Source organism: Corvus cornix, chromosome 21 (genome assembly GCF_000738735.6).
Source record: "Corvus cornix cornix isolate S_Up_H32 chromosome 21, ASM73873v5, whole genome shotgun sequence".
In the NCBI taxonomy this organism is placed as follows: domain Eukaryota; kingdom Metazoa; phylum Chordata; class Aves; order Passeriformes; family Corvidae; genus Corvus; species Corvus cornix.
In genome coordinates, this window is record NC_046350.1 from 4,738,134 (window position 1) to 4,764,611 (window position 26,478).

Consider the following 26,478-nt stretch of genomic DNA (forward strand, 5'->3'; position numbering starts at 1 on the left):
GCACAAGTGGGGGTGAACCCCAGGCACTGCTCTGCCCAGAGCCACCAACAGCTCTGGGAAGGAGGGTGAGAACTCCCTGGGGATTTCAGCCCCACAGATGCTGCACAACCTCCCAGGGGCTGTGCAGGGAGATTGGGAAGGGAGGGAAGAAGCAGGTGAGCCCTGAAGTGCTGCACTCCTGGGATTCCAACAGCACCAGGCCTGCACAGGAGCTCTGCCCAGCTGATTCTGTGAGGATTTTTGGGGGTTCACACACACAGGACCAATGCAGTGCCCTGCAGATCCGCCAGTCCCCCCCAGAGCTGCCCCTGCTGAGCAGAGCATGCTGCTCCCCCTGCTTCCATCAGGGCCCGGATTCCATCTGCAGCAGGAATCAGCAGAGAGCTGAGGCAGCAGCTGCGGTGCCTCTCCCAGCTCCACAGCAGCATTCCAGCCCCTGGGATCAGCAGAAGCACGGGCACGCAGCACAAGGACAAGGCAGAGCACCTTTCCCCTCCCCCTGCTCCTCCTGTGCTCCATGGAGATGCCCGGGGAAGGAGGGGGGAGGAACGGAAGGGATGGAAGGGAGGAATGTGGCACAACTTGGGATTGGAATCACACGAGCAGAGCTGCTCCCTCACATCATTCCTTAGCAAGGGGCTCTGCTCAGCTCCCATCAGTGGGGCTGGGCAGAAATAATCCCAGTAAAAATCTTAACTGGGAAAGGGAAAGCCTGGAATAACTAATCCTGAGCAGTGGACTAAAGGACAACTACACCTAGGCTGAGGAGGAAGGGAAAAAAGTGGGATTTGAGTTGATTTTAGTCATTCTGAACATCAAATGTGTGGTTTGGTTGTACAGAGATCCCCCCCAGCCCACAGCAATGCACCTGGCACCAGCTGAGTGTCAGAGGGCCACACAAGTGGGAACCTCACCACAGGAGCAGCTTCCAAAGTGCCTCTTCACATCCTGCAAGGGGAAAATATCAGGGAATTATTGTGGGAGATGCTGGCAGCCCAGGCAGGGAAGGTTTGGAGCCTCAGGAATTATTCCCTGGTGCCCCACAAGGCTCTGTCTGAGGACAGGGTTCTGCTCCTGAGCTCACCAGCTCCTGCCAGGGAACGTCTCAGAGCTCAGCCAGCCCTGGGATGGACAAAGTGGGGCTGGTGTCAGCTCCTGTGTGAGGAGAGCAGCTCAGCAAGGTACTCAAGGGCACAGATTTAGGTCAGGCCAATGTGTTTGTGCTGTGTAGCTACAGAAGAGGCCTCAGAGCAGAGCAGAGTTCAAATCCAGTTCAAACGCAGAAAAAAAAATCAGATTTTCTAACCTGTCTCTCACATGCACAGAAGAAGAACAAATGTCATCTTGTCAGGACAGACTCGTGTTCAGGGCTTGACAATGGCACATTTTCTCAGCTGTTCCAGAAAAGCAGCAGAAAACTGGCGTTGCAAGAGCAGCTTGATGGCAGCAGTGGGAGCAAACAAGCCCCACTCATCTCTCTCTTCAGACCATGCTGGATCTGTGTGCCCCAAACTCACCTCTTCAAGGAGAAAAGTGGTTTACTTGGCAAAGAAGTGTGTGGGGCTGCTCTCAGACCACCTGTGTTGACTCCAAGTCAATCCCCCCAAATCCACTTTTGTAAGAAAAATCTACTCTGAGCCTCTGAAGGGCAACTCAAGTGATACCATCCAGAGATGTGAGCAAGGGCAGGGCAGGATCTGGGGAGAAAATGGTGAGAAATGCCTCTGCTGGAGCACAAACCCTACAAATTTAAATGTATGGGAGTGTCAGGCTTGGACAAGCCCCTGGGTTCCCCCAGGCCCTTGTTGTGGGACACTGCAGAAATGTGAAATGGCTCAGAAGGATTTGGGGTTTGTGCCTCTCCAGCAGGACAGGCCACAGAGACCAACACAGCCAGTGGTGTTTCAGCAAGGGGTCCTTTAATTCCGTTGCTTCTGCCTTATTTAAACCATTTTGTTTTTCTGGTGCAGCTTAAAAACCACGAGACCCAAGGCAGCCTGAGGCAGCAGCCCCTCCCTGGCACCAAGGGCCACGCTGCTCTCCACGTCTGACTCCACCAAACCTTCACCCAGAAGACCCTCCCAGCTTTCTCCCAGGCCCTTGTCCTCACACAAAGCCTGCAGGCTTCTCACACCGGTGTCCCCTTAGGGAAAGGCAGCAGGGGGTTCCTGTCAGTCCCTTTGTTTGCTTCAGCACCTTCTGTTTTCAGCCACTCCATCTTCTGCCGGTGCTGCTGCACCGCGTCGGCCACGCGGGCGTCGATCATGGCCTCGGTGAGCACCCCGTCCTCCGAGGCGTAGGCTGCTGCCTGTGGGGACAAGGGCACGTCAGACAGCTCAGGGATGGCAATTCCCAGGATCAGGGGAGGTTTCAGACTGCTCCCCCTCTGTTGTTCTCTTCTCCATGCACGACTTCCCCCACAGCACCCAGTCCCGTGCCAAGCGGCACCCAGAGCAGTCACCAACCTCTGGATTTCCTGGGAATCAAAGCCCTTGTTTTCAGAAGAAAAGGCCCCATGCTTGGATTGTTTAAATTTCCTCTCCTGCTCTAAAAGAGCTGCACGTGTGAAGCCAGTAAGGTGAAGAGAGGTGGGTGCAGGGTGGTGATGGAATGACTCCATCCAAGGCGACAGAAAATTGTTCAAACACTTGCAGAGCAGAACGAACGCCAGTGCCGGGGGGAATATGGGCAATGTGGTGTCTCTAAAATGATGTTTAACACACACTGATCCTGCTCTCCTCGTGCATTCCCTTAGGAATCTCCCCTGCACCACTCCTGTGCTGTGTCAGCTCCCACCCTGCACTCAAATGCCCACAGGACCTTCCCTGTCCCTCCCCACTCCATTCACACCCCAACTCCCGTCTCTCCAGCTCCGCTTGGCAAACACTTGATCCGGGAGCTGTGAGAGGCTGCACAAACGTGACCACAGCTCCTTGGAGAGAGGGCTGGGAACTCCTGCCATCCTTGTCCAACAGCCCAGAGGAGGAAGAGGCCGGTGAGGGCCTCAGCAGAGGGGCTGTCCCTCGTGCAGGGGGCACGCAGGACAGCTGGCACCGCAGCCCGGCCGTGGTGCAGATGCCAGCACAGCCGGTCCCTCCGAGGAAGGGAAGGATGCTTGTGCTGTCAGCTGCACCCATCTCCAAGGTAACAGAGCAACCCCCAAGCTGCAGATTTCTAAATCTGGTTCCTCCCTCTGCAAGTGCTCCCGAGAGCGGCTCTGCGCCGCGTTCCCGCTGCGGGTGGGGAATGAGGGAGCTCAGGATGAGGGGTGGGACCCCTGCAGCTCCCCACAGCCACCCTGCCTGTCCCAGACAGCCCCAAACTTCTGTCCACACCCACAGAGCCACCACAGCCTAGGCTGGCCCGTGCCAACCCTTCTGTCTCCTGTCCCAGTGAGGAATGTTAACTTGGATTTCACGACAGGCTGCAGTGTGATGCTGAGGCTCCATCAGTTATTGATGGTGCAAAACATCAGTTATAGCAAGAAACGAGTCTGACAGCAAAAGCACCACCGAAACAAACTCAGCTGTGACCCTTTTACACACCCCTGCTGCCCAGGGATGGCCATGGGGCAGAAGACAAAGCCCAGGCTGAGCTGTTGCACTGCCACCACCACAGTGCTGGGGGTTACAGCTGCCTATTACAGCAGTGCTACCTCACTGCAGGAGGAATAATTATTTCCAGAAATGAGCAAAAGGTTACCCAGGCTGGTTTTCAGGCTCCTCTAACCTACTTTCCAGCCCTTTTTATTTGGGGAGCTGGTTAGATCACAAAAGGTTTCAGTGCACAACCCCAAGAGCTGGCAAGTGCTGGTTTTTCCAGCAAGCAGCATCAAATCCTTTCCCTGTGCAAACCCGTTGCAATCCTTCCTCCAGGCAGCACTGCTAAGCCAGGCTGATGCTCCTACTTAAAACCAGGAGCAAACACTGGCCTCAGGGAGGGAGTGCAGCAAGGAGCAGGGCTGTGAACAGGGAATTCTCTGTGCACAAAGGCACCGGTGCTGCTCTCGCTGCCTGAGCAGGATCCTCAGCACCGAGGCTGCCACTTCCACAAGCACCAGGAGAGAGGCACTGCTTCCACAACCTGCCAAATATTCACACAGCACCTCTCCCACCCCTCCTGTCCTCTCTGCAAAAGGGGCACAGTGGAAAGGTTTTGTTCAGACCTGACTCACCCCCCTTTACATTTATTTTTTTATTATTGCAGGACTCTCGTGGGGTGTTTCAAAAATGGACAAAGCGCTTTCCTGGGATGCATTTTTGTGCTTCCAGAGCTCAGAGAGGAAGGATGCCTCACCTCCCCTCCTCCCTGCCCCTGCACAGCCCATCCAGCCCAGTGTGGAACCTCCTGCAAAGCTGTGCAGTTCACGCTCTGTTGATTTTCTCAATGACTTTCTATTTTTAGAAAGCCTCAGGCCCTCGCTGTCAAGAAAGCAAATGGGAGAAGCAGCTGCCCCTTCTGGGAGTAGCTTGCACACACACAAAAATGGTACCAAGCTTCATTTATATTCATACCTCTGCCTCCTGCATGGACAGATTTTAACCCATTTTCTCCAGTGCAGCAAATTCCTGTTTTCTCCCTCAAACCCAATCATGAAATGAAGTGTTTGGTGGGGATGTAGAAGCATGGAACAGATGACAAGTCCAGCCCAGATGACCTCAGTTTCATTTCAGCCAAGACTTGTGGTTTGTTTTAACCTGGCCAGACTCAGCTGTATCCTCTGAATCCCATTTATAATGAAAACGGCCCGATGAAAAAAAATCCCCTCACCCCCAAAAATACAACAGCTATTTTTAAAATATAAACAAGGTTCAGGGAGCAAAAAAAAAAAGGCATTTATGTCAGTGGCATAAAAGGCAAGGAAATGGCAGGAAGCTCACACTGGGACATAAAACTCCTGGGAATTCTCCTGAAGTGCTGCCAAAACAATTTTCCAAGATTACAGCTTGGAATAGTGAAAGGTTGCTTTTTGCTTTTGACATTTTATCTAAAGTACATCAGCAGGTTTGAGTACAGTGCTGGGAAGTCTGCACACAACTGTAAACAGAGCTGAAGGGAAGTTTTAAGGTGAAAATGCATCTAGTCCATGCTAGAGCCATAAAGGGGCAATGGAAAAGGCACAAGGACAAAAAGGAATGCTCAGGCTCCTGCAGAAGAGATTAAAATGGATTTCCAGCACGCACACCATTAGCTGTGCCAGACAGCAATATTTTTCCCAGTGCTAGAGGTTACACTCTTTGCTTTTCTGCACCTTATTTTTTTTCTGTTGGTAAATTCAGGACAGACTGAGCCAGACTGAAACAGCAGAGGGCTGGAACTCCACGTAAATGACAGCCAATCCATCCCAAACCCAGCTTATGGTGGAAAACTGAGCCTGTGAAAGCTGCAGCTACTGCTCAGTTTAACTGAGATGGGGTTTTAAAGGCATTATTGGCAGAAGAATCCCACAGCATCCTCATGGGAACGGACTGCAAGGACAGAGTGGCCACTGCTGCTGGCCCAGGACGCTCCTGGGAAGAGCTGAGGGGTTGTGATGCTTTCACCTCCTAAATCTTCAGAATTTGCCCTTTCCCCAAACCATCTCTGGGATCCAGTTCCGGAAGGGAAGATGATCCCAGGCAAGCCCAAGAATCTCCAAACTCCATCAGGCAAAACCACCTTCCTGTGTCCAGGATTAAAGCTCAGGTGTGCATCCAGAAAGGGGCTGCTCACATCAGCACGGGGTGGGATTTTGGGGTTTGACCCCTGCAGGGCCCAGAGCTGGACTTGGATGATCCTTGTGGGTTTTTCCCAACTCAGGATATTCTGTAATCGGATTATTTCCCACCTTTGGCAGGCAGCACCTTGAATCAAAAGGTAATTAAAAGACCAAAAATGATCTATTGATACAAGATATAAGAAATACAGAGTGTCTGTGGTACATAAGCACCCTACAGCTGCTGCATCCAGTTGAGGGAAGCCTGATAAGGATTTTTTGGAGTCAGTTCCTGGTTCCTCCAGCCCCTACCTACTCTGAACACTGTAGCTATGCAGTTAACTTGTCTTGCCAAGCTATTTTTAACTCTGCTCAGCTCCCTGACCCAGTTCAGAGCACAGCCCTCCACAGGGGTGCACCAGCACCCACGGGAAGGAGAGCAGGAAGGCAGGAATTTGAGGCAGGAAAACACTGCCAGAAAGGCTTGATAAGTGCAGCCTTAAACCTTCCCTGATAGTCCAGAGCACTGGAGCAGCTACAAAGGCACCTACAATGACCCCCCAGTGCTAACCCAGGGCCTAAAATACCAACAGCACCCAGGAGATCACTGGGGTTGAGTAAAAAACACCTGCCTGGAGAGGGGCTTTTCCCCACACCCACTGAGGGGCTTCACACAGGCAAACCCAAAGGCAGGGGGGGCACATCCTGCCAAGGCCAGTGGCCAGAGCTGGCAGGAACAGCAGCTCCAGTCGGTCACAGCTCCAAATCCCTCAACCCAGTGACTGCAAAAGAACCCACAGAGCATCAACAGCTCTGGCAGGCAGCTCCCAGGGCAATTCTTATTCCATCCTGGATGCCCTCATGTCCACATGTCCAGTCCCTGGGCTGGACACTGACCCTTGACACATCACACTCCCCTTCCTGACCTAAAAGAAATGAGGTCCCTTTGATTTAACTTTGATTTTGCCACAGATGAAGTTTCTCACTATATCAAACCAACTCAGATATTTCTGCCCACCCTCTCCTGCATGGCTTTTTTTAAGCCCTTTGAGTGTTTCATGAGAGCAGAGAGGAGCACAATTTCCTGCTGCAATTTTACATCAAACCCTTGTTAATAGTGCTGGCACCACGAGGTACATTTTAAAAAGCTGTCAGGGAATTAGTCACCCCCAGCTTTCCCTTCCTTCACCAGCACTTAAAGGATAAATGATAAAAGCTGAGGTCATTCCTGGGGAGTAATGACAAACTTGCTGATAAGGGGTGATAAAAAAGCAAAGGATCATTTATCACAACTTTTTATTACAGGAAATAGTTGGCAGCAAAGCCTTTCACATACGTGGGGCAGATGACAGCACACATTTTGAAATATGATTCAATATCACAAAGATTATACAGGGAGATTAACCAGCTGTGTGCCACCAAAGAATAAAATGAGAACTAACAGCACTCAAATTGGACCTCAGCTCATGACCACTGCAATTTAAATTAATTTAGATTAGAAAAGATAAATATTTCTGTCCCTTAAAAGGTGGAAAACCAGTAGGAGGAGGAATGAAATACACAAACTTTGTAAGATGTTTGTGAGCTGCTAAACTAAATTAAAATTTTAAGACCTAAACAAAAAGCCACTTTGTTTGTACAATCCCTGAAAGGAGGCTGACATGAGTAGGTTACATGACACACAGACTGGAGCACACTCCTTCAACTGATATTTCTAGGTTAGTTTATGGAAATACACAATCCAGTAAGAAACTGGCAGCTGTGACAAAACAAGGTGAAAACCTGATTTTAAGAAAAAACCCACTAAAGCTTGCTCAGCATGTGAATAATTGCACTCCAGTGTCTGCATTTCTTATTTTTATGTATGGAAGAAATAACTACTTTTTTTCAGCTCCATTTCCAGTCAGTTTTGTTTCTTTAATAGCTCAAGTTGCACTAAAGATGTGTTCAGAGCAAAGGAGGGAAGGAGGATGGTTTAGTGCTCTAATGAGGGCAACAACATCAGGCATCTCTTCTGCTGAGCTTCTTGAGCTGAACCATGAGTGTGGCCAGCATGGACTGCCCAAATTCACTCCAAACTCACCTGCTTTACTTAAATTCCATAAGGGATTTCCCATTAGGGATTATCAAAACTGTTCCTATTTATGGGATGAGGAATTATGCTGATACTGCAACACCCACCCCAGAGCCAGCAGCGTTCTGGTACCACCCTATGGACAAACGAAACTTGCACAGGGAGAGATGATTTGAGACTTCAAAATCAAACCCTCAAACCTTGCAGGAAGGGAAAAGGAAGGAAGGAGAAAAGCCCCACTCACCTGCCATGCCACAGCAAGCTGGGAGATCTCCCGGCCAGACATGCCCTCGGTCAGCCTGGCAATCTCCGAGCACTTCTTGCCATAATCAAACTGGGCCAGCTTCAACCTCCTGGAAGGCAGAAGAACCTTTTGGTTGACTTGTAGCCACAGCACAGAGTTCCTACAGTTTTCTGCTTGAATTACTGCCTCCTGAATTTTAAGGGCACAACAAAGCACAGCACAAAAATCTGGGATGGCGTCGCATCGAGACGACGAGCGGCATCTCTCCAACTCTTGTGCTGCTTGTTTAAAGTGGGGTTACAGACAGAATGCACAGGAAAGGGGATGAGGAAAAGCAACAGAAGAAAGAGAATTCTCCAAGGTGGGAGAGGTGTGAGGGGTACTCACTGTTTGCCCTCCGTGGCTGGCTTCAGGACGTGCCGGTCGAAATACATCCTGACGAGCCGCTCGCGCTCCTCCAGCTGGGGCAGGTCGAAGTTCACCATCTCATCTATCCTGTCGTTGATGGCCCAGTCAAACTGCTCAGGCTGGTTGCTTGCTAAAACAAGCATAAACCTGGAATCAGAGGGAAAAAAAAAAAACAAACAACAAAACAAAAAGGAAAGACTGACAAAGCCATGAAAATAAAAATCAATGAACTAAGTCTGAACATCGGGAGCTGCCGTGGTTGGGATTGAAGATGTCTCATCACCTGAAAAAAAAAACCACCCTGGATTCTTTAGGAACAGCTTTAACAGCATCTCAAGCACCACACTACAATGTGTGTTTTGGGCTATTTAGAAGGGTCTGATGTGTGCAGACCAAGCTCTGCTCCAGGGTACAGATGTGCTGCTCCAGGTCCTGCTGCATTTTGGAGCTGGAAACCCTTTTTTTTTTCAATTGCTTTGTAATGCTGCTTCTTCCCTGTGCCAATACTTTAATGCTTTAATTGATGTTAGCAGTTTAATAGTGCCTAATAATTTGAAATGGGCTTTTAAGCACAGCTATTGGAATATTGATGTTCTTTGCTGTCTGGTTGAATCATTGGCTACAAGGGGCCGTGTTCTCTGCTGTCATTTCTGGAGATAACTTGGCCAAGACATAGACCGTGGCTTTTCTACCAACAAGGACTTGCAGAAACACAAGCCTGGATTAAGGATTGACATGCAGCCTGATATTCAGCCAGCCAGCTATCCTACAAGGTGAATTTGGGAAGTTGAAGGCAGCAATTCCCAATCCTGGGGACAATTCCCTGCTGAAGGAAGAGCTCTCCTCAGGGTCTCACCAAAGCAGCCCCATTTACATGCCCCATTACACCGATTCCAGTGAGCTCCCACTCATGGATGCAGGACTCCTCCTTGCCCAGAGCAGCAATAAGGCTGCTCAGAAGTGAAAAGCAGTGCATGAATCACCAGGGCATGTTCAGTGTCCTCGAATGGCTCACAGTTGAAATCAGGGCTGAATTCAACTGAGAGCTCATTCCAACGGAGAGCTCAGCTGTCCTGAGGGGAGCCAGAGCATCCCCAGCACCCAAAAAACACCCCCAGAGTTCTGCTAAGGCAATTTAGCATCAGGGGAAAGAAAGAATCATCCCCTGCCTGTCCCTGGTTTGCAGTTCAAATATTTATTGTGTTTATTCTTGCAAATATCATTTAGTAATAATAATTATACTCAACATAGCTTTATACAGCAACTCCATGTATCATTTCAGGAGAGATTTGCTGTCCTCCCAAAGGCAAAACCCAAGGTTCTTGCAGGCTCAACACCTTGCTTTCTAGCAACTTCTTTATTTTAGAAAAACACCTCTTCCCAGGCACCTCTGTGACACAGAAGCTACACACAAGCAACTATCAGTGAGAGCTGCAGTGGCTCTGACAAGTTCAGGAGACCCTAAGGACAGAAAATGTCCTGGAACAGTGACCTTCCAGGATACTTATTTCAGTGTCATGAGGTTATTATGGCAAGTCTTTCCTTCCAGCCTCACTAAGGGGAGTTCATCACTAAAAACCTCCCCTTCCCACATAAAGCCAGAGACAACTTTTCTTGTTGGCTCAATAGTGAAAGGAGAAGTTTTAACAACTAAGTAAAGTTCACACCAAAAAATCAAATATTATTTGAGAAAGGTGGAGGAAAGGTCACCTCTCTATTAGGACAGCCAGGAAATGGCTTTGGCTGAACTGAGCAGTGCTGTGCAGGGAGTTCCCAGCTGTGTGACAAAGTGAGCAGGGGTGGGGGGACAGTGACATTCCCACACACCCCTCTGTCACCTCAGCCCTGCCATCGTGGAGCAGCCAGGAGGGAACAGCTCTGGGATCCCACATGGAGTGAGATGGAAAGAAATGGAGTCAGATGGAAACTCATCTGCCTCAAAGTTCCTGCCCACGCAAGCACAAGATGGGAAGAGGTCACTGAAGAGGAAGAGCAGCTCCAGCAAGCACCACTGAAGTGTTTTTCCAGGGAACATGAAGCACCCAGCCAGGAGGAACTCTGAGTTCTCTTCTGTGGCAGTGATTTCCTGGGCCCCATACTCCTTGTATAAACAGCAACTTACCAAGAAAGAAAATATAAACATAAAGACACTCAAGATGTCCAAATACCATCCCAGTTTATGGAAAAAAATTTTCCTACTGTTCTGATTTGAAGTGCCAGGAAAAGTTGAAGGAGGACCAAGCTACATTCAGCACATAAACTGAAAGGGGGATATTCTCTGCAGATTTTTTTTCAATCCCTCAGCAGCACAGATCATTTCCAACTTCCATTTCTACACCAGATACCCCTAAAGACTTTCCTCAATCCAGGGAAATATCAGCTGCTGTAACTGGATACTCACTTGTTGCTGTGCTGTCCTGTTCTGTGCAGAAATGCATTTAAAGTTGCTCTGAGGTCCTCACTGATTTTCTCCTGCAAAGATGAAATCCAGAGGAGGGTCAGCTGCTGGGGGCTGCAGACAGGTCACAGCCTTAAGCAGCATTATGGACAAAGGGAATTCTGTTATTGTCAAGCACTTGCACTCCAGCAGAACCCAAAGCACTGTAATACCTTGGGGAAAAAAAAAAATCAATTTCTATACCCAGGCAAAAGGTTAGGAATTAAACTTCCAGGAGACAGATTACAGATTCATCCACACTCACCCAGTGATTTGGTTGGTTTCAAACCCCAGGCTCTGGCCATTGGCCCAGGTGGCTTTCCCTGCTGAACACTATTTTAGCTGGGAAGTCCAGTGTGATACTTAGAGGAGAATAAGCCACAGCAAAGGATTCACTCACACATTCAAAGTAACCTTCTGGAGAGCTCTTTAAATACACCACTGGGGTTCAAGCAGCAGGTCCAGACTGAATGTACAATGTGGTGACTGACTTCGGAAACACAAATTATTTGTGCAGGGGAAGACGCTGCTGAAACTTTGTTAACGTAGCAAAAAGCAGTTTTGTAATGAAAACCTTCAAAGATAAATATCTGTGGGGACAAACTTCAAACCCTGCAGGGCACCAGCATGAACAACCTTCAGTATATGGCTCCTTCCTTCCTACTCTCCTGCTGCAAACTCCCCATCAAGACTGTGCTACCCATCTCGTGCAGGGAGGAATTCTCAGGCTCAAGATGCTCGTTCCATTCTACAAAACGCTGATTTCTTCTCTCTGCACCAGCGAACCAGGTGAGCACTGAGGCACCTGCCAGCTTCCATCTCTTGCCCATTGAAGCCAGATAATCAGAGTGCAGGAGGCTGCTGGCTGGCACTGCAGCAGGAGCAGGGACAGACACACACCAAGCACTTACTGTCGCCCTTTTCCTCAGGAACGCGTCCGCTTCGTCCACGAACAGCAGGAGGCTGCAAAAGGAAAGCACTACACAGTAACAGGACACAGGTAAGTGAGGCTCAGCTGGCTCCAGGATCCTCCTGCCCCACTGCCAGGCACCCACAGCTGGCAGCACCCAAAGGATTGCCCAAGCAGACTCATTTCCTCGGGCAGCGTTTCTCAGCTAAGCTGCAGCAACCTGTCCGTGGCGTGCACCTGGCTCAGCCCAGCAGCTGAGAAATGGATTCATTCCAGACACCTCAGGCCATAAATCTGCCCCCAGGCCTCTGGAGTTCTGTTTCAAGCAGACTGAAGCAAGACTACGGCACGTGACCTTAAACTCCTCAGGATTTTTAAATCTGGATGGGAGTTTTCATAGGCACAGTTTGTAGTCTGTGGCTGGCAGTGCTGGATGTTACTGCCAAGCTGCAGTAGGTATTTGAAATTTAGACCTGATTTTGAAATTTAGAAGTCTGAGAGTCCTATTTTAGCATTCCCTCCTCTTCAGAGAGATGTGTGCAAGGGCGCAATACAGAAATCTTGGTGACAATGACACGTCCCTGCCATGTTTCTTCCTTATGCCACCCTGAAAAGCCCAAACCACAGTCATCTCCTCAGCCTGCTTTGTTATTTTGTGAGGTTTTTCTTTTCCAAACCACAGCAGCACGAATGTAATGGTTTTACTACCTGTGGAGAAGTAAATTAATAAAGTCCATGAATTATTCACCAAAATAAATTCACTTCTAACCTAAGGGCAGTGCTCTTCCCAAGAGATTGAGCCTGTAAAGATGTTTATCAATAACAAAAGCAGGTTGCTCATAAAGCTGTCACAGCTTGTATTACCTCCTTGCCTTGCTTCAAACCCAGCTTTCTTCCAGGGAATTTCAGGCCTATTAACATCTTCCACTCAGCCCCAGCTTCCCTCAAATATTCTCTGCAGAGAAGTGTCTGCTGTCATAATTTCAGCTAATAAAGGCAACACTAACAGCTGACACTGGTGGATATTCAGAATTAAATCTGCTTAAAGACTTCAGTGCTGCAGGAGGTGAGAATATTGGATATGGACACATGTAAGCTTTGATCAGGAAGTGTATGAAGCTGCAATGCACAGAAATTTTTATCAGGGCAGAGAAATTCAGACCCAGGCAGTGCTGTCAAAGAATTCCTTAATGGAAGCATCCAGCTGAGTATCCTCACATCTCTTCCAAGTTCTCACTTAAATACTAAGCTCACTTAAATTCTAACACCTTCCCTTCTATAGCTCAAGGTAGGAGAAGCCTAAAAAATTTAAATCCTTAGGACATTTATCTGCTTTTTTTTTCCTTTGTAAGGGGAAATAGGAACACTGAGGTGATGAATGAAGCAAGGATTAAAACAGACACTGCAAGATAATGTCCATCTCGAGCAATCAGAGAGCACATAAATCACTGGGCAGCCACATTTACAGATCTGAGATCAAACCAGCATAAAACCCAAAGTGATGCTCCCTGAAAGTTCAATATTGAATTTTAACATCCTGGCCAGACAAGCTCCTCAGCCACCTCTGCACTGCAAAAATCCATTCCTATTGGAATGAGCAAATTAACCACATATTCCTACAAAATCAGGGAGCCAAGATTCAGCCTCAACACGAGGCTTCTCTGCAGATAAAAATTTGCTTTTAAAGGCGACTAAAAAAGCACAAGTTTGTGGTTTTTCTACCTGATGTCAATGCCTTTAGTATCTGTCTCCTCCTTGTCCTCTTTTATTTCTTATAATTCACTCCTTCTGCTTGAGACTCAAAAGAAAACAAGAAGCTGGATCTAAATCCTATCAGTGTTTAAAATCTGAGCAGTTGCAACAGGGAACATAATATCAGAGTGTGAACATCTAATTTGTGCTAAATCCTTGAATTACTGTCAGAACATTCATCACCCTGAAGGAAACTTGCCCCAGCTTTCAAGTGGGCAGGAACTCTCCTCCTGCTTGGTGAGGATCAGGCAATCAAGTTATGACTGATCTGCTGATCTGGAAAAGTTGGGTGTAAAAAGGGTTTGAGAGAACAGAAAAGCAAAGGTTTCCAGCTTTTTAAATATTACTAATTAACAAGGATTCACCCATTCTAGGAGAACTTTAGGAGACGCTGTGTTTGCTCAGTGTTACCTCACTCAATAACAGCTCCTGGGGGGCTGAACTACCTCGTTGTGGTGAGGGTTTTTTTGAGAAAGAACCCAAATTCATGATCCAGGGAAGCTCAACTTACCCTCTCCTACTGGTGTTGGCCCAGTCGAAGAGTTTGTGCATGGCTGTGACCCCTTCCCGGCCCATGGGAGCCACGTCCCCTCCTGTCATGATGGCATAATCCATGCCCGAGTGCACAGCTAATTTCTGGAAGGGAACAAAAACCAGCAAATTAAACACTTTTTTTCACTTGCAAGGCCATGGAAGATGAAGAGGGAATCAAAGCAGTTTAGTCCTGTCAGTGTGGTTATTTGCAGAGGGGAGGTATTGTCGTCTTTATCTTCTTTACTCGCTTAGTGGCAATTTTAACTTGTGTATTGTTTATTTTTCCCATTTCTGTCCATCTCTATTGGCTTTAGAAATCCAAACTAGGTGTCATACTGTCAGAAAAATTCTGGAATAGGGGTATCAAGTATTGATAGAGGGGAAAAAAATTTGAACTTGCATCACAGTGTCAAATCTGCCACTGTTAAGAAGTTTATGAAACCTTAGGTCTTGTGGACAAGCACTAAAGAACAAGGGGAAAAAAAATCAAATTCTGATTCAAATCCAGGTAAAAATCATCCTGGCAGTGCCTCTGCACATGGAGCCATCCCTGTCTCTGCTCTGGGACTGTGAACAGCAGAAAAGACCGATTTAGACGAGGGCATAAAACCAACAGAGGTGGATATGAAGTGGCTGCTGCTGTGATTCCCACAAATCCCAGCTGCCAAGGGCCTTTCCCAGATGGAAAGGCTCTTCTGCCTGCACTCAGCACTAGAATCCAAGTGGCTGCACTAACCCAGAGCTGAAGCAGGCAGGCTGCCCTTTCCTCCCTTCCCAACAGAGACACAGGATCACAATGTTTATGCAACACTCCAGCAGTAGATTTCAGACCAGGGAGGCTTCTCAGGCCCTGGAATTCTCAGATCACTTTGCAACACGCAGGTTGGCAGAATCTTGGCAGGGTTTTACCTTGGCAAAGAGAGTTTTTCCAGTGCCAGGGGGACCATACATCAGAATATTCCTGTACAAGCTTTTGTTCTTTTTTGTGTTCCTTGTTGCTATGGCAATGTCTCTCACACGTGCTTCCAGCTGGGGCTGCAAGAAAAGAGTTAAATTTAAGGAGCAGAAAGTACCAAAAGAGCTGCACCTACCAGGTTCCCAGATCAGTACCTGCAGGAAGGAGGCAGCACTCCAGGCTCAAGCTTTTAAGTCTTAACTTCAGCTGCTCATGACTCCACACCAGGGTCATTTCCTGTCCTATGTGAGGATTTACTCGATTTTCTGTCCACTTGGCTACAATTCTTTCATAAGAAAAAGCAGCAGTGCAGGAAGCAGTGCAGTGACTACTCTAGGAACAGATAACACCTAAATATTCACTTCCTAACGGATGCTCTGGCATGAATATGTCAAAACACAAGCAACTCTTTGCAGTGCTAATGCCTTCTCAAGTCATAAACTCGTATTTATATTACTACTGCATTTGGGGATACTGGGAGAGAGCTATTCCTGCAGGAGCATTTTCTCTCAGCAGCTTTGAGCAGCTCTTAAATTTGCCTGATATCCAGCAATCAAATTCAGAAGCAAATATACAGAAGCAGCACTAATTAGCAAGTTAAGAACCAATCCCAAGGTGGGCAAATGCACACAGTACTTGGATTTTTTGGCCTAGAAGCAGGTCTAGGTTCAGTAATCCTTAACTTCAGATGGCACGAGTGGAGTTCTGAATCTTAACATGCTGACTACAGAGAGAAACTGCGCCAGAGCAAGGACTGAATTAAGACTTCCAACTGCTTTTCACAGAGGAAAAAAGGTGAACGGGCTGCTTAATGCATGTCACACTGAACACAGGAGCTTATTTATGGTCTCAGGGTCCCAAGGGTGCTATGGCTCCAAAACTGCTGGAATTACAGCTTTAGAAGCGAGTTTAAGGAACCAGCAGCTCTGATTTAGATTCTGAAGTCATCCTTCACAGCCCAAGACAGGAAAACAGAGTACTCACACTGAGAACAACTCCTTCAAGGGCATCCTGAGCCTTGCTGGTGAGACGTTTACCAACCTTGAGAGGACAAATTCAATTACTCACAGGTAGAAAACAACCCCGTTTTGACAACTCACTTGGACTAGAACATCTTACAGAATGCCAATGAGCTCAGCCCACCTTATGCCACCTCTAATATTCTGTTTATTCAGACCCACTGACAGTCCCAGCCTGAGTTTTGCACCCTCATGGCTGAGAGTAACACAAAAACAAAGCTGAATTTTACCTTGATAGGGTGTTTCAGAGCCTCCAGCACAGTGATCCGGGAGGTTTCCCTCACCAGGGAGGGTTTGCCCAGACGTGCCTCTATGTAGCGCCCTGCTACTGCCGTGGCATTTTTGGCAGAATAAACCCCCACTGCCAGCAGGGTCAGGCCTGCCACCTGCAAAGAAAAGGGGGAAAGATTAGGAAAAACACTTGGCGAGGCAGTGCTGTTGTGTGCAGCATGCCCTGTGGTGGGGAATTAAGATTCAGGACAAATGCTGACCAGGAGGGGTTTATTTTTGGTAAGGTGTTTTATCCCTGTTCAGACAGTCAAGGTCTCACACTCTCTGTTCACTGACTGCTCTTGCACAGCAAAAGGCAGAGGAAGCACAAGTGAAGCATTTAGTCCTGAATCCAAAAGTATATCCTGCCCAAAATGTGTGGGGCTTTCCAGATTTTCAAGTAAATTGAGTGATGAAGATAAAACAGCCACACCAGCCAGGTGCTGTCTGCCAGAATGCCCCTCACCACACCAGGAAATGAAAGCTGAATTTAAGATGCCAAGATAAACCAGCTGAATTGTGGCGGCCACCAAGGCAGTGCACGGTGGGGAACAAAAAGGGAGTATCTGCTGAAGGCGACAGCCCTGCCAGCCCCAACACAACAGGGAATTAGGTACTCCAGAGGAGCAACACAGCCAAAACCACCATGGGAATTACCATCCTTCACTGGGCTGTTCTTCCAGAAACCCCACAAAATGAGACATCCCCATCGATTTGCCAGTGACGCAGAAAGAATCCAGACTTAGAAGTCAGCTTAGAGCTGATGCCAATAATTTATATCAGAGACAAGAGCAAACTGCAGCAATTGCTTTTAAAATAAGCTGACTTCTCCTGCAAGTACAGATCAGGGTCAAAAGCCTCAAGGACAACAAGGATGGCACTGTTCAATAAACCATGAGGCACCATCTGTTCGCTCTCACTCTGCTGAAATGTGTGACATCACTTCTGCTCTGGGTGGAAACACGAAGGGATCAGAACTGTGAGATCCAGGATGCAAAGAGGGAGGGATCTCCACACCTAATTCAGCTCAGATACAGAACACAGAACAGGTTTCACCATTTTAGCAGCCTCCCTCTAAAAACAGTGCCATGATCTCATGCTCTCTTAGACCACCCAGTACTGAGCAAAGTTACCTCTGCCTGGATGGAGCTGATGTAACTACCTCAGACTTCTGGACTTCACTGATGTTCATGTCACAAGATACAGAGGAACAGAGCTTTAAAACTGACACTTCTGTCTCAAACAAGAACCCAGCTGTCAACTCTAAAAATCAGTCTGATTACAGTGCCTACCTATTTGGCATGAAGTATCAAGCAAAGGAATGGATCTCTGGTCCATGAACAAAGTGAATTCCACTAAAACCACAATGAAACCAAAAAGCTTGAAGCAGAACCTTTGGGGTTCTGCTTGGATGGGAAGAGGTAGGGAAAGAGCAGCCCTTAGAACAGACAGAGCTGAAAATTCAGGCCTCGTTTAGAGGAACCCTAAAATAACTGACTGGTTCTTACCTTATAGTAATTTCCAAATTTTCAAAGCAACAGAAAGATGAGTTCCAGCTGTGCCACCCCCTTTCCAAAAACAGACTTACCTTTTTCTTTTTTTTTTTTTAAGCTAGATGTCCCAAATTCACAAGACAAGAGCATGTCAGAAGCAAAAATGACCATAATGCAGGAAAACTGGTATCTGGGTCAAGCTAAAAGCACCGAGCAGAGATCTACAAAAGGCTCTAAATGCTGCAGACACCCCAGGTACAGATGACAAAAGGATCCACTAAAAGCTTGTCTTGTTCTCCCCAGTGCTCTCAGGCAGAGGATGTTTTGTATCAGCCTGTGTGTGTATAAAATCAGAGGGTGGAGCAGATGGTGGTGACTGATTTAAAGCAAAATTTCCATTTTAACCAGCCATGCTACCAAAAGTCTATTTTCACTGCAGTTTTGTTGTCAGTAGTACACTGAGAAAAAAATCTTATGTCCACAAGAATCCACTGCCATGCTCTTGTGTCCCGTGAAAAGATGCTGGTCTGGCTTTTAATCAATTTATTAAGTTCTCTAAGTGCTCTCTAGGCTACATCAAAATTAGATAGAAAGCTGTGGCATAATCAGGAGTTTCACACACATTTACAGACAGGCTTATCTGGAAGTTACTGACAGATATCCCAACCTTACCGTGGCCGTGACTTTATCCCAGTCTGTTACAAAAGCACGGAATCCTTCCCCAAAGAGCATCCCTGCTGTCCTGTGGGAAGCAAACAGCAAGGAAAGCAGGAGAGAAAGGGATTTCAAAGACTGAATTGATAAATTTTAAAGACACACTTTCAGATTGTAATAAAGCTGTTAATCTTCTCCAGAACCAGTCAAAGCTAAGGGCTCACCTCAGAACTGGAACATGAACAAGCATGGAAAATACATTTATAATCATCTGATGCCTACACCTGAGCTGGGATTAACTCCAGAAAAGCATCTGGCCTTAAGATGGTATCAACTTATTCCTTTAATATATTACTTGTGCTGAACTGTAGGTATTTAATTCTAAAGCTTTTCTTTTGTTCAAAAACTCAAAGGACCTAAAATTAACCAATTCCAAACATAAATACCCACCCCTGTGGAGCCAAACTGCTTTAAACCCTTGTGGTGCATGTTCTGAAAGAACTGAGGGGAACTGAAAAAACTGAGGGGTTTTCAGAGCTCCTGAATTGCAGGATTAGAGGACAAGGCTTGAAATAATCTGTGAGAAAAATTGTATCACTATAAATATCCCTGGCTGCCATTCAGGTGACAGTGTAGAGAGACAAGTGACAGAGTTCCTGCTAAGGTAATTCCCATTTCTGGGAGCACAAGGGAGCACAATACTGAATTTCCTCAGAGAATAAACCCCAGGCTCTCCCACATGCTGGGACACACCTGGAGAAGCACCAGGCTGAAATTCCTGAATAAACCCTAGGCTCTCCCACATGCTGGGACACACTTGGAGAAGCACCAGGCTGAAATTCCTGAATAAACCCTAGGCTCTCCCACATGCTGGGACACACCTGGAGAAGCACCAGGCTGAAATTCCTCAGAGGAATAAACCCCAGGCTCTCCCAAATGCTGGGACACACCTGGAGAAGCACCAGGCTGAAATTCCTGAATAAACCCCAGGTTCTCCTAAATGCTGGGACACACCTGGAGAAGCACCAGGCTGAAATTCCTGAATAAACCCCAGGTTCTCCTAAATGCTGGGACACACCTGGAGAAGCACCAGGCTGAAATTCCTCAGAGGAATAAACTCCAGGTTCTCCCAAATGCTGGGACACACTTGGAGAAGCACCAGGCTGAAATTCTTGAACAAACCCCAGGTTCTCCCACATGCTGGGACACACCTGGAGAAGCACCAGGCTGAAATTCCTCTCAGAGGGATAAACCCCAGACTCTCCCACATGCTGGGACACACTTGGAGAAGCACCAGGCTGAAATTCCTGAATAAACCCTAGGCTCTCCCACATGCTGGGACACACCTGGAGAAGCACCAGGCTGAAATTCCTCAGAGGAATAAACCCCAGGCTCTCCCAAATGCTGGGACACACCTGGAGAAGCACCAGGCTGAAATTCCTGAATAAACCCCAGGTTCTCCTAAATGCTGGGACACACCTGGAGAAGCACCAGGCTGAAATTCCTGAATAAACCCCAGGTTCTCCTAAATGCTGGGACACACCTGGAGAAGCACCAGGCTGAAATTCCTCAGAGGAATAAACTCCAGGTTCTCCCAAATGCTGGGACACACTTGGAGAAGCACCAGGCTGAAATTCTTGAACAAACCCAGGTTCTCCCACATGCTGGGACACACCTGGAGAAGCACCAGGCTGAAATTCCTCTCAGAGGGATAAACCCCAGACTCTCCCACATGCTGGGACACACTTGGAGAAGCACCAGGCTGAAATTCCTGAATAAACCCTAGGCTCTCCCACATGCTGGGACACACCTGGAGAAGCACCAGGCTGAAATTCCTCAGAGGAATAAACCCCAGGCTCTCCCAAATGCTGGGACACACCTGGAGAAGCACCAGGCTGAAATTCCTCAGAGGAATAAACCCCAGGCTCTCCCAAATGCTGGGACACACCTGGAGAAGCACCAGGCTGAAATTCCTGAATAAACCCCAGGTTCTCCTAAATGCTGGGACACACCTGGAGAAGCACCAGGCTGAAATTCCTGAATAAACCCCAGGTTCTCCTAAATGCTGGGACACACCTGGAGAAGCACCAGGCTGAAATTCCTCAGAGGAATAAACTCCAGGTTCTCCCAAATGCTGGGACACACTTGGAGAAGCACCAGGCTGAAATTCTTGAACAAACCCCAGGTTCTCCCACATGCTGGGACACACCTGGAGAAGCACCAGGCTGAAATTCCTCTCAGAGGGATAAACCCCAGACTCTCCCACATGCTGGGACACACCTGGAGCAGCTCCAGGCCCTGCCCTGCACCTACTTGAGGGACTCGAGCACGGTCTGGCGGTGCTCGGCGGCCTTGAGGCGGATCTGCTCGCGGATGATGTCGGCGTTCTCCCGCTCCGCCTTGGCGCGCGCCCGCGCCTCCGCCTCCACCCGCAGCATCTCGTTCTTGTGCCGCAGCTCCATCTCCCTCTCCACGGTAGCTTGGATAAAAAAAAACACCAGAGAGGTCAGGTTTTTGGGTGGCTCAATGCCAGGGAGCAGGAGAATGCCGGGGAAGGCGCTGTGCACCACTCACAAGGGAGAGGAGCAAAACGGAGTTGCCGATCTCAAATAGGATTTTGGAAGCTCTGTGACTTCAAACACAGAATTGTGTGAAAGGAGAATGAATGAGAAATCCAGGGGTAAAATCACCCAATCCTATAGGGTTTCACCACTGGGCTGTTTTATTCAGGCTATACTTCCCTCACTGGATGGCAGCACAGCTGTCCAAATCTGTGCTCAGAACAGGCCTTCCAAGCCCATTTAGTCAAACACAAATTGCCTTAACATTTCTAAGACTTGTACCCCACAGGAGCTCTGCAAACCCAGGAATTCTGGCAATTCCCAACACCAGAAAGAAACTAAGCAAGTTTCACACTACAGCTTTGTTTCCTACAGGAAACTGAATGGATGTGAGGTGACACAGATTCAAGCACTCCTCCCAGAAGCTGTTCCGTTTCTCTCCCCTCCTCAAAACTGGCTCTATTTCAGGTTTTCCCAGTGTAAAATCAGAATTTCAGTTATTCTGTCAGGAGATGCTGACAGTTCATTGGGAAATCCAAGAATAACAGGGCAGACATTTAGGAGTGCAGCCCTTTCTAAAGCTAACCTTGGAAGCAATTGGTAATTTTAGCACAGCTGGGATTGACGTGTTCTTGCCACTCTGACATCAAGCACAGTATGGACACAAAGATCAGCTCAAGGACTCCATGTGCCCTCACACCCTCAGCAGCTGAACAGAACACTCACCACGCCTCATGGCCTCCTGCTTCTGCACGGATTCCTCCTGCTTCCTCAGATTTTCCTCATTAGCAAGTTGCTGCAGGGAGAGAGATGACAGCAGAAGGTTATGGTGATGTTGCAACAACTCCATCAAGTGGGAACTTAAGTGCTACCAATGTTTTCAAGAAGCTGGTGGCTCAGGTTGAATTGCATTTTCCTCTCCCCATCTCCCAGATTCATCCTCCTAATTCCAAGCTGCTGCTTTGTCCTAATGCCCGGCCCTTGATGTGCCAGGCCAGCACTGCTGATGCTGAGCAGATAACAGAGATGAAAGCAACTGTGCCCAGCACCAGCCACCTGGCCAGCAGGACAGGGCATGGCTCCAGAGCATCTCTTTGATTTAAGAAGGCTCCTAGCCCATTCCCAGCTGGATCAGAGCAGGAATCCACCCTACCTGCTGTCGCATCTGCTCGTCGTAGCGCTGCCGTGCCAGTTTGTCCTGGTACTGGGCTCTCTTCAAAAAAGAAAACAGAACTCAGAATACAGAGATCAGGCAGTTAAAAAACAACCTGGTCCTGAGGGGAAGGAGGTTTGGATTGTTCAGGAGGAAAAAACCAAATAAAATGGGAAAATCCACACAAACAAAAAATAATCCTGGGTTTGAATATGAACAGGGCAAAATATCCTCAGTCAGCACCAAAAACTCCTGTGTGCTGAGAAATCTCTACAGTCTGACTTCATTTTAAGGTATCACAGATATTAAAACGAAGAGCAAGTGTTTCTTAGCTCAGAAAAGGAGACTTCATAGGCAAAACCAAGGTTTTCATGTTCTAAACCACCTTATCTGGACTGATGACTGCAAGCAACAGAACTGTCAGGATTGGCTGATGGGCTCTGGTTTTGATAAAGATTTATTTGTTCCTCATTAATTCCTCTCATCAGTTTTCCACTGCAACTCCAAAGAAAGCCAGGTCATCTCCACTGAACTGGAAGTGGGCTGAGGATCCACCAGCAGGGAGGACTCTGTACCAGGGGTGACATCATTCTCTATTCCAAATACAGAGATAGCAGAACAACTTGGGGGTTTCCTCCACAGCAACTGTAATATATCATGGAATAAACCAGGATTGAGTTTTCTTTGACTTCAAATGATGCCCTGTGAGCTGCAGGAGGTGAAGAGCCAACCCCTGAGAGCAGCTGAGTGTGCAGCTGCTTCCTAGGCCAGCCCTGCTCAAAGTCCAAACTCTGCCAGGGTAAAAGCACCACGTGCCAAACAAGCGGTTCTAGCAAACTTCCCAAGCTTTTGGATTGATTTTCTAATTGATTAATTAGAATTAATCAATCTCCTCATCTCCTGTGCTCTCAGAGTAAGAAGCCCCCATATCTGAGCTATTACCATAAAGGCCAGCCTTCATTTTCCCTGTTTCAGGGTTATTGCCATGCCAGTGGCTCATGGTAAAACAAACCAGGAAGCACCAACACTGCTCACAAGAGACCCTCAGATTTGCATCACTTCTCCTCTTAAGATACTTTTTCCTGTTTAACTCAGAAGAAATAGGGTTCTAAGCTACTTAAGACTGAAATCCAAACAGCTTCAGAGCCATTTCACTGTTCAGGCCTACACAAACACTTGCTAAGCCAGTATTCGTCAACACTTCCCTGAAAAGCCCTTTAGGAAAATCCCCAAAAACTCAGAACGAGAGAAACTGCTACCACCGGTTCCTTTGGATGCTCAAACACTTGGGAACAAAACAAGAGGGCAGAGCTGTAACTACAAATCCAGTTCAACATTACAAACCCAGGACAGAACAGGGGCTCAGCCTGTGAACATCCCCACACCTCTGGCTGCCCACGACCCCCTCACCCCAAAAAGGGATAATTAATGCATCATTGCCTTTTCCATGAGGGAAGATACAAACAAGGTCTCCCCTCACTTGGCTTCCCCCTCATTCCCTTACTGCTTGATGCTGTTTTGTTTCTTCATTGAGTGTTTTCCTTCTCTCTTCTGCTTGTACCCGGATCTGCTCATTCTTCAGTTGTTCTATGGCAGCCTCGTACTCCTGGTGAGATAATTGGATAATTTAATTATCACAAATTAATGGATCATCCTGCAGAGAAATGCTAGTGACAATTATATTCCAAGAGATCCCTCTGTCACCGGAGTGATATCCTTAAAAGATGACCACTGACACAAGAAAGCTAAAATACGATCTAAAATACAATTGTAAGAAATATCAAAATTAACCATTTCAGGATTAAACACAATTTAATCCTGTTTAACAACAAACCAACCAACACCCAAAAAATCCCTAAATTCCTTTATGAGAGACAGAAATCCTTTACCCAACTACTTTACAGTTCCCACAGAAAACCCCTGTCATTCCCCCAAAACAGCAGTGATACTCCAGGAGTTACAAAACCACTCGGGACACGCAAGTTTTAATCAAAGCCACAAAATATGTGCCAGAACAGGCCAAACTAGCTGGTACTTCACCTTTCAGAATTACTTTTTTTCCCTAAAGGCAAACAACTGCTGTTTGCTGAAGCTGAACAGAAAGGAAAATTTAACATCCTCTGCAGAGGAGAGATTTCAGCTTCTGTCCCTCCCAAACCTGGCAGCTGCCTGGGGAGTTCCAACACAAGGAATTCCGACACACCTTCAGTTTGGTTTGCTGCTCCAGCTGCAAGGTCTGCTCCTGCATCTGGGCAAGGCTCAGAGCATCTTTTGCATGGCCTGGAGAGTGGGGAGAGATTATGGACAGTGAGAGGTCTTTCCTCAGCAAACAAGATGCTCAGACTGTTCAATCCACCCTGCTCCAGCTGCTCCTGGAGCAGAGCTCTGCAGTGGCACATTTAACCCTCCCGGGCATAAATGATTATGAAACTTCTCAGCACACCTGTGGAAAAGCTCCAAGCAAGGCCAGGCTGGATGGGGTTTGGAGAAACCTGGGATAGTGGAAGGCGTCCCTGCTCACAGCAGGGGTTGGCACTGAACGGGCTTTAATGTACTTTCCAACCCAAACCATTCTGGAAGTCTGTGATTTTACGATGCTCTGGTGCCTCCCTCTCCCCTCACAAGCCCTGTAGGAAGCACTCAGAGGTCCGTGACTGGGAATGCTGATCCTGGTGCCCCAGGAGGGCAGGGCAGGAACCCGAGGCTGGTCAGGTGGGACCCGGCAGAGGTATTGTCACTGAATGGGTCCGGCTAGAAGGGCCCCAAGCGGCTCATAGGGTCCAGCAGGGTCATCCCAGGGCACAGGGTTGTGTCCGGACTGATCTGGAATATCCCTAGCGAAGAACACTCCACACCCTCTCCGGTCCCCAGCGCTCGGTCACTGCACAGTAAATATTCCGGTACAATTTCCTGGGCACCGCTTCCTGCCCTTTCCTCGTGTCCCACGGCTGGGCCCCACGGAGCACAGCCCGCTCCCTGCTCTGACACCTCCTCTTCACACACCACCACACCCCGACGAGCTTTCCCGCCCTCCCGCCCCGTCCCCTCACGCACGGGACGCGTCCAGCTCCCGCGCCGCCTTGGCCGCGCGCTCCAGGCCCGTGGGGTCGAAGTTGCTCCATTTGTCCTTGGGCGTCTGGCGGTCCCCGGCGCCGCCGCCACCACCACCGGGGACGGGCGGCAGGGAGAGGCCGGCCCCGCTGCCTGCGCCGGTCCCGGTGCCGCCGGGTGCCGCGTCCCCGCCGCCGCCCGGGGCGGCCCCGCGGTTCAGCCCGAACAGCCACGACATGAGGGCGGCGGCGCCGGCTGCACGCGGGGGACGCGCCGCGGCCTGCGCGCATGCGCCAGCGGGCGGGCCGGCCTCCCATTGGCCCGCGGGGCGCGCGACGTCACCAGCGAGGGCGCCGCGCCGCGCTCTGATTGGCGGCAAGGAGCAGCGTGTGGTGTTTGATTGGTTGAAAGCGGCGGGAGGGGCGGGAGCAGCGGGTGGGGGACGGAGCGCCGGGAAGGACAAACGGGGAGGGCGGCGCTTCCGCATAGCAACGGGAGTGTGGGGCGTTGCTAAGGGCCGCGAGGCGGGGCGCGGCCCTGCGGTTATCCCGGGTTGTCCCGGATTATCCCGGATTTCCACCGGGAATCGGCTCCTTGGAGTGGCAGAGATGATGGGAAAGCGGAAAGGAAAAGGGGAGCGCTGAGAAACGCATTGCTGTGGTTATCCGGGATAAAGAGCGGGATTTCCCCTGGAGATCAGCTCCTTAGGCAACTGCTTGGAATGGGAAAGACAAGATAAAAGTCTTTAGAGAAAGGGAGTGAAGGGAAGCCCATCTATGTGCTGGTTTGGGATAAAGAGCAAGATTTCCCTGGAAATCAGCTCCTAATCCAACTACTCAGAATGGGGAAGATGAGACAGAAGCTTCCAGAGAAGGGGAGCGCAGGGAAACACGTCTCAGTGGTTTTGTGGGATAAAGTGCGGGATTTCCCATGGAAATCGTCTCCTTAACCAACTGCTTGGAGTGGGAAAGATGATAGGGAAGGCTTTAGAGAAGGGGAGTGCTGTGGAAGTCAGAAACAGGTGGAATTCTGAAGCCCAAAATGGTGTAAAATGTAGAACACACCCGGGGCTGGAGATGCCCTCTGGGGTCTTTTTTTTTTCTTTAAATGTTCATGTTGCTTCCCAAATGCCCACTTAGAATCATGGAATCAAGGGATTTCCTGAGCTGGAAGGGACCCACAAGGATCAGAGTCCCAACTCCAAAAATCCCACCTTGTGCCTGAGCGTGTTGTTCACAAATATTTACTAATTCTGCCAAGATTTCTGG

The 26,478-nt window shown here is 48.5% G+C and overlaps 1 protein-coding gene across 1 annotated transcript; it reads right to left on the minus strand.

Moving 5' to 3' along the window:
* Positions 1-1,897: 1,897 nt before the first annotated feature.
* On the minus strand, positions 1,898-25,479 carry LOC104693394 (ATPase family AAA domain-containing protein 3). Its single transcript, XM_039564029.1, has 16 exons — positions 25,214-25,479; positions 24,363-24,439; positions 23,664-23,765; positions 22,160-22,219; positions 21,733-21,802; positions 20,759-20,924; positions 18,464-18,533; positions 16,259-16,414; positions 15,994-16,050; positions 14,964-15,089; positions 14,032-14,156; positions 11,770-11,821; positions 10,823-10,893; positions 8,401-8,568; positions 8,014-8,122; positions 1,898-2,308 (listed from the first exon to the last, which is right to left on the minus strand). Exons 1-16 carry the CDS (start codon positions 25,446-25,448, stop codon positions 2,129-2,131), a joined length of 1,824 nt encoding a protein of 607 aa, XP_039419963.1. The 5' UTR covers positions 25,449-25,479; the 3' UTR covers positions 1,898-2,128.
* Between the last annotated feature and the right edge of the window lie 999 nt (positions 25,480-26,478).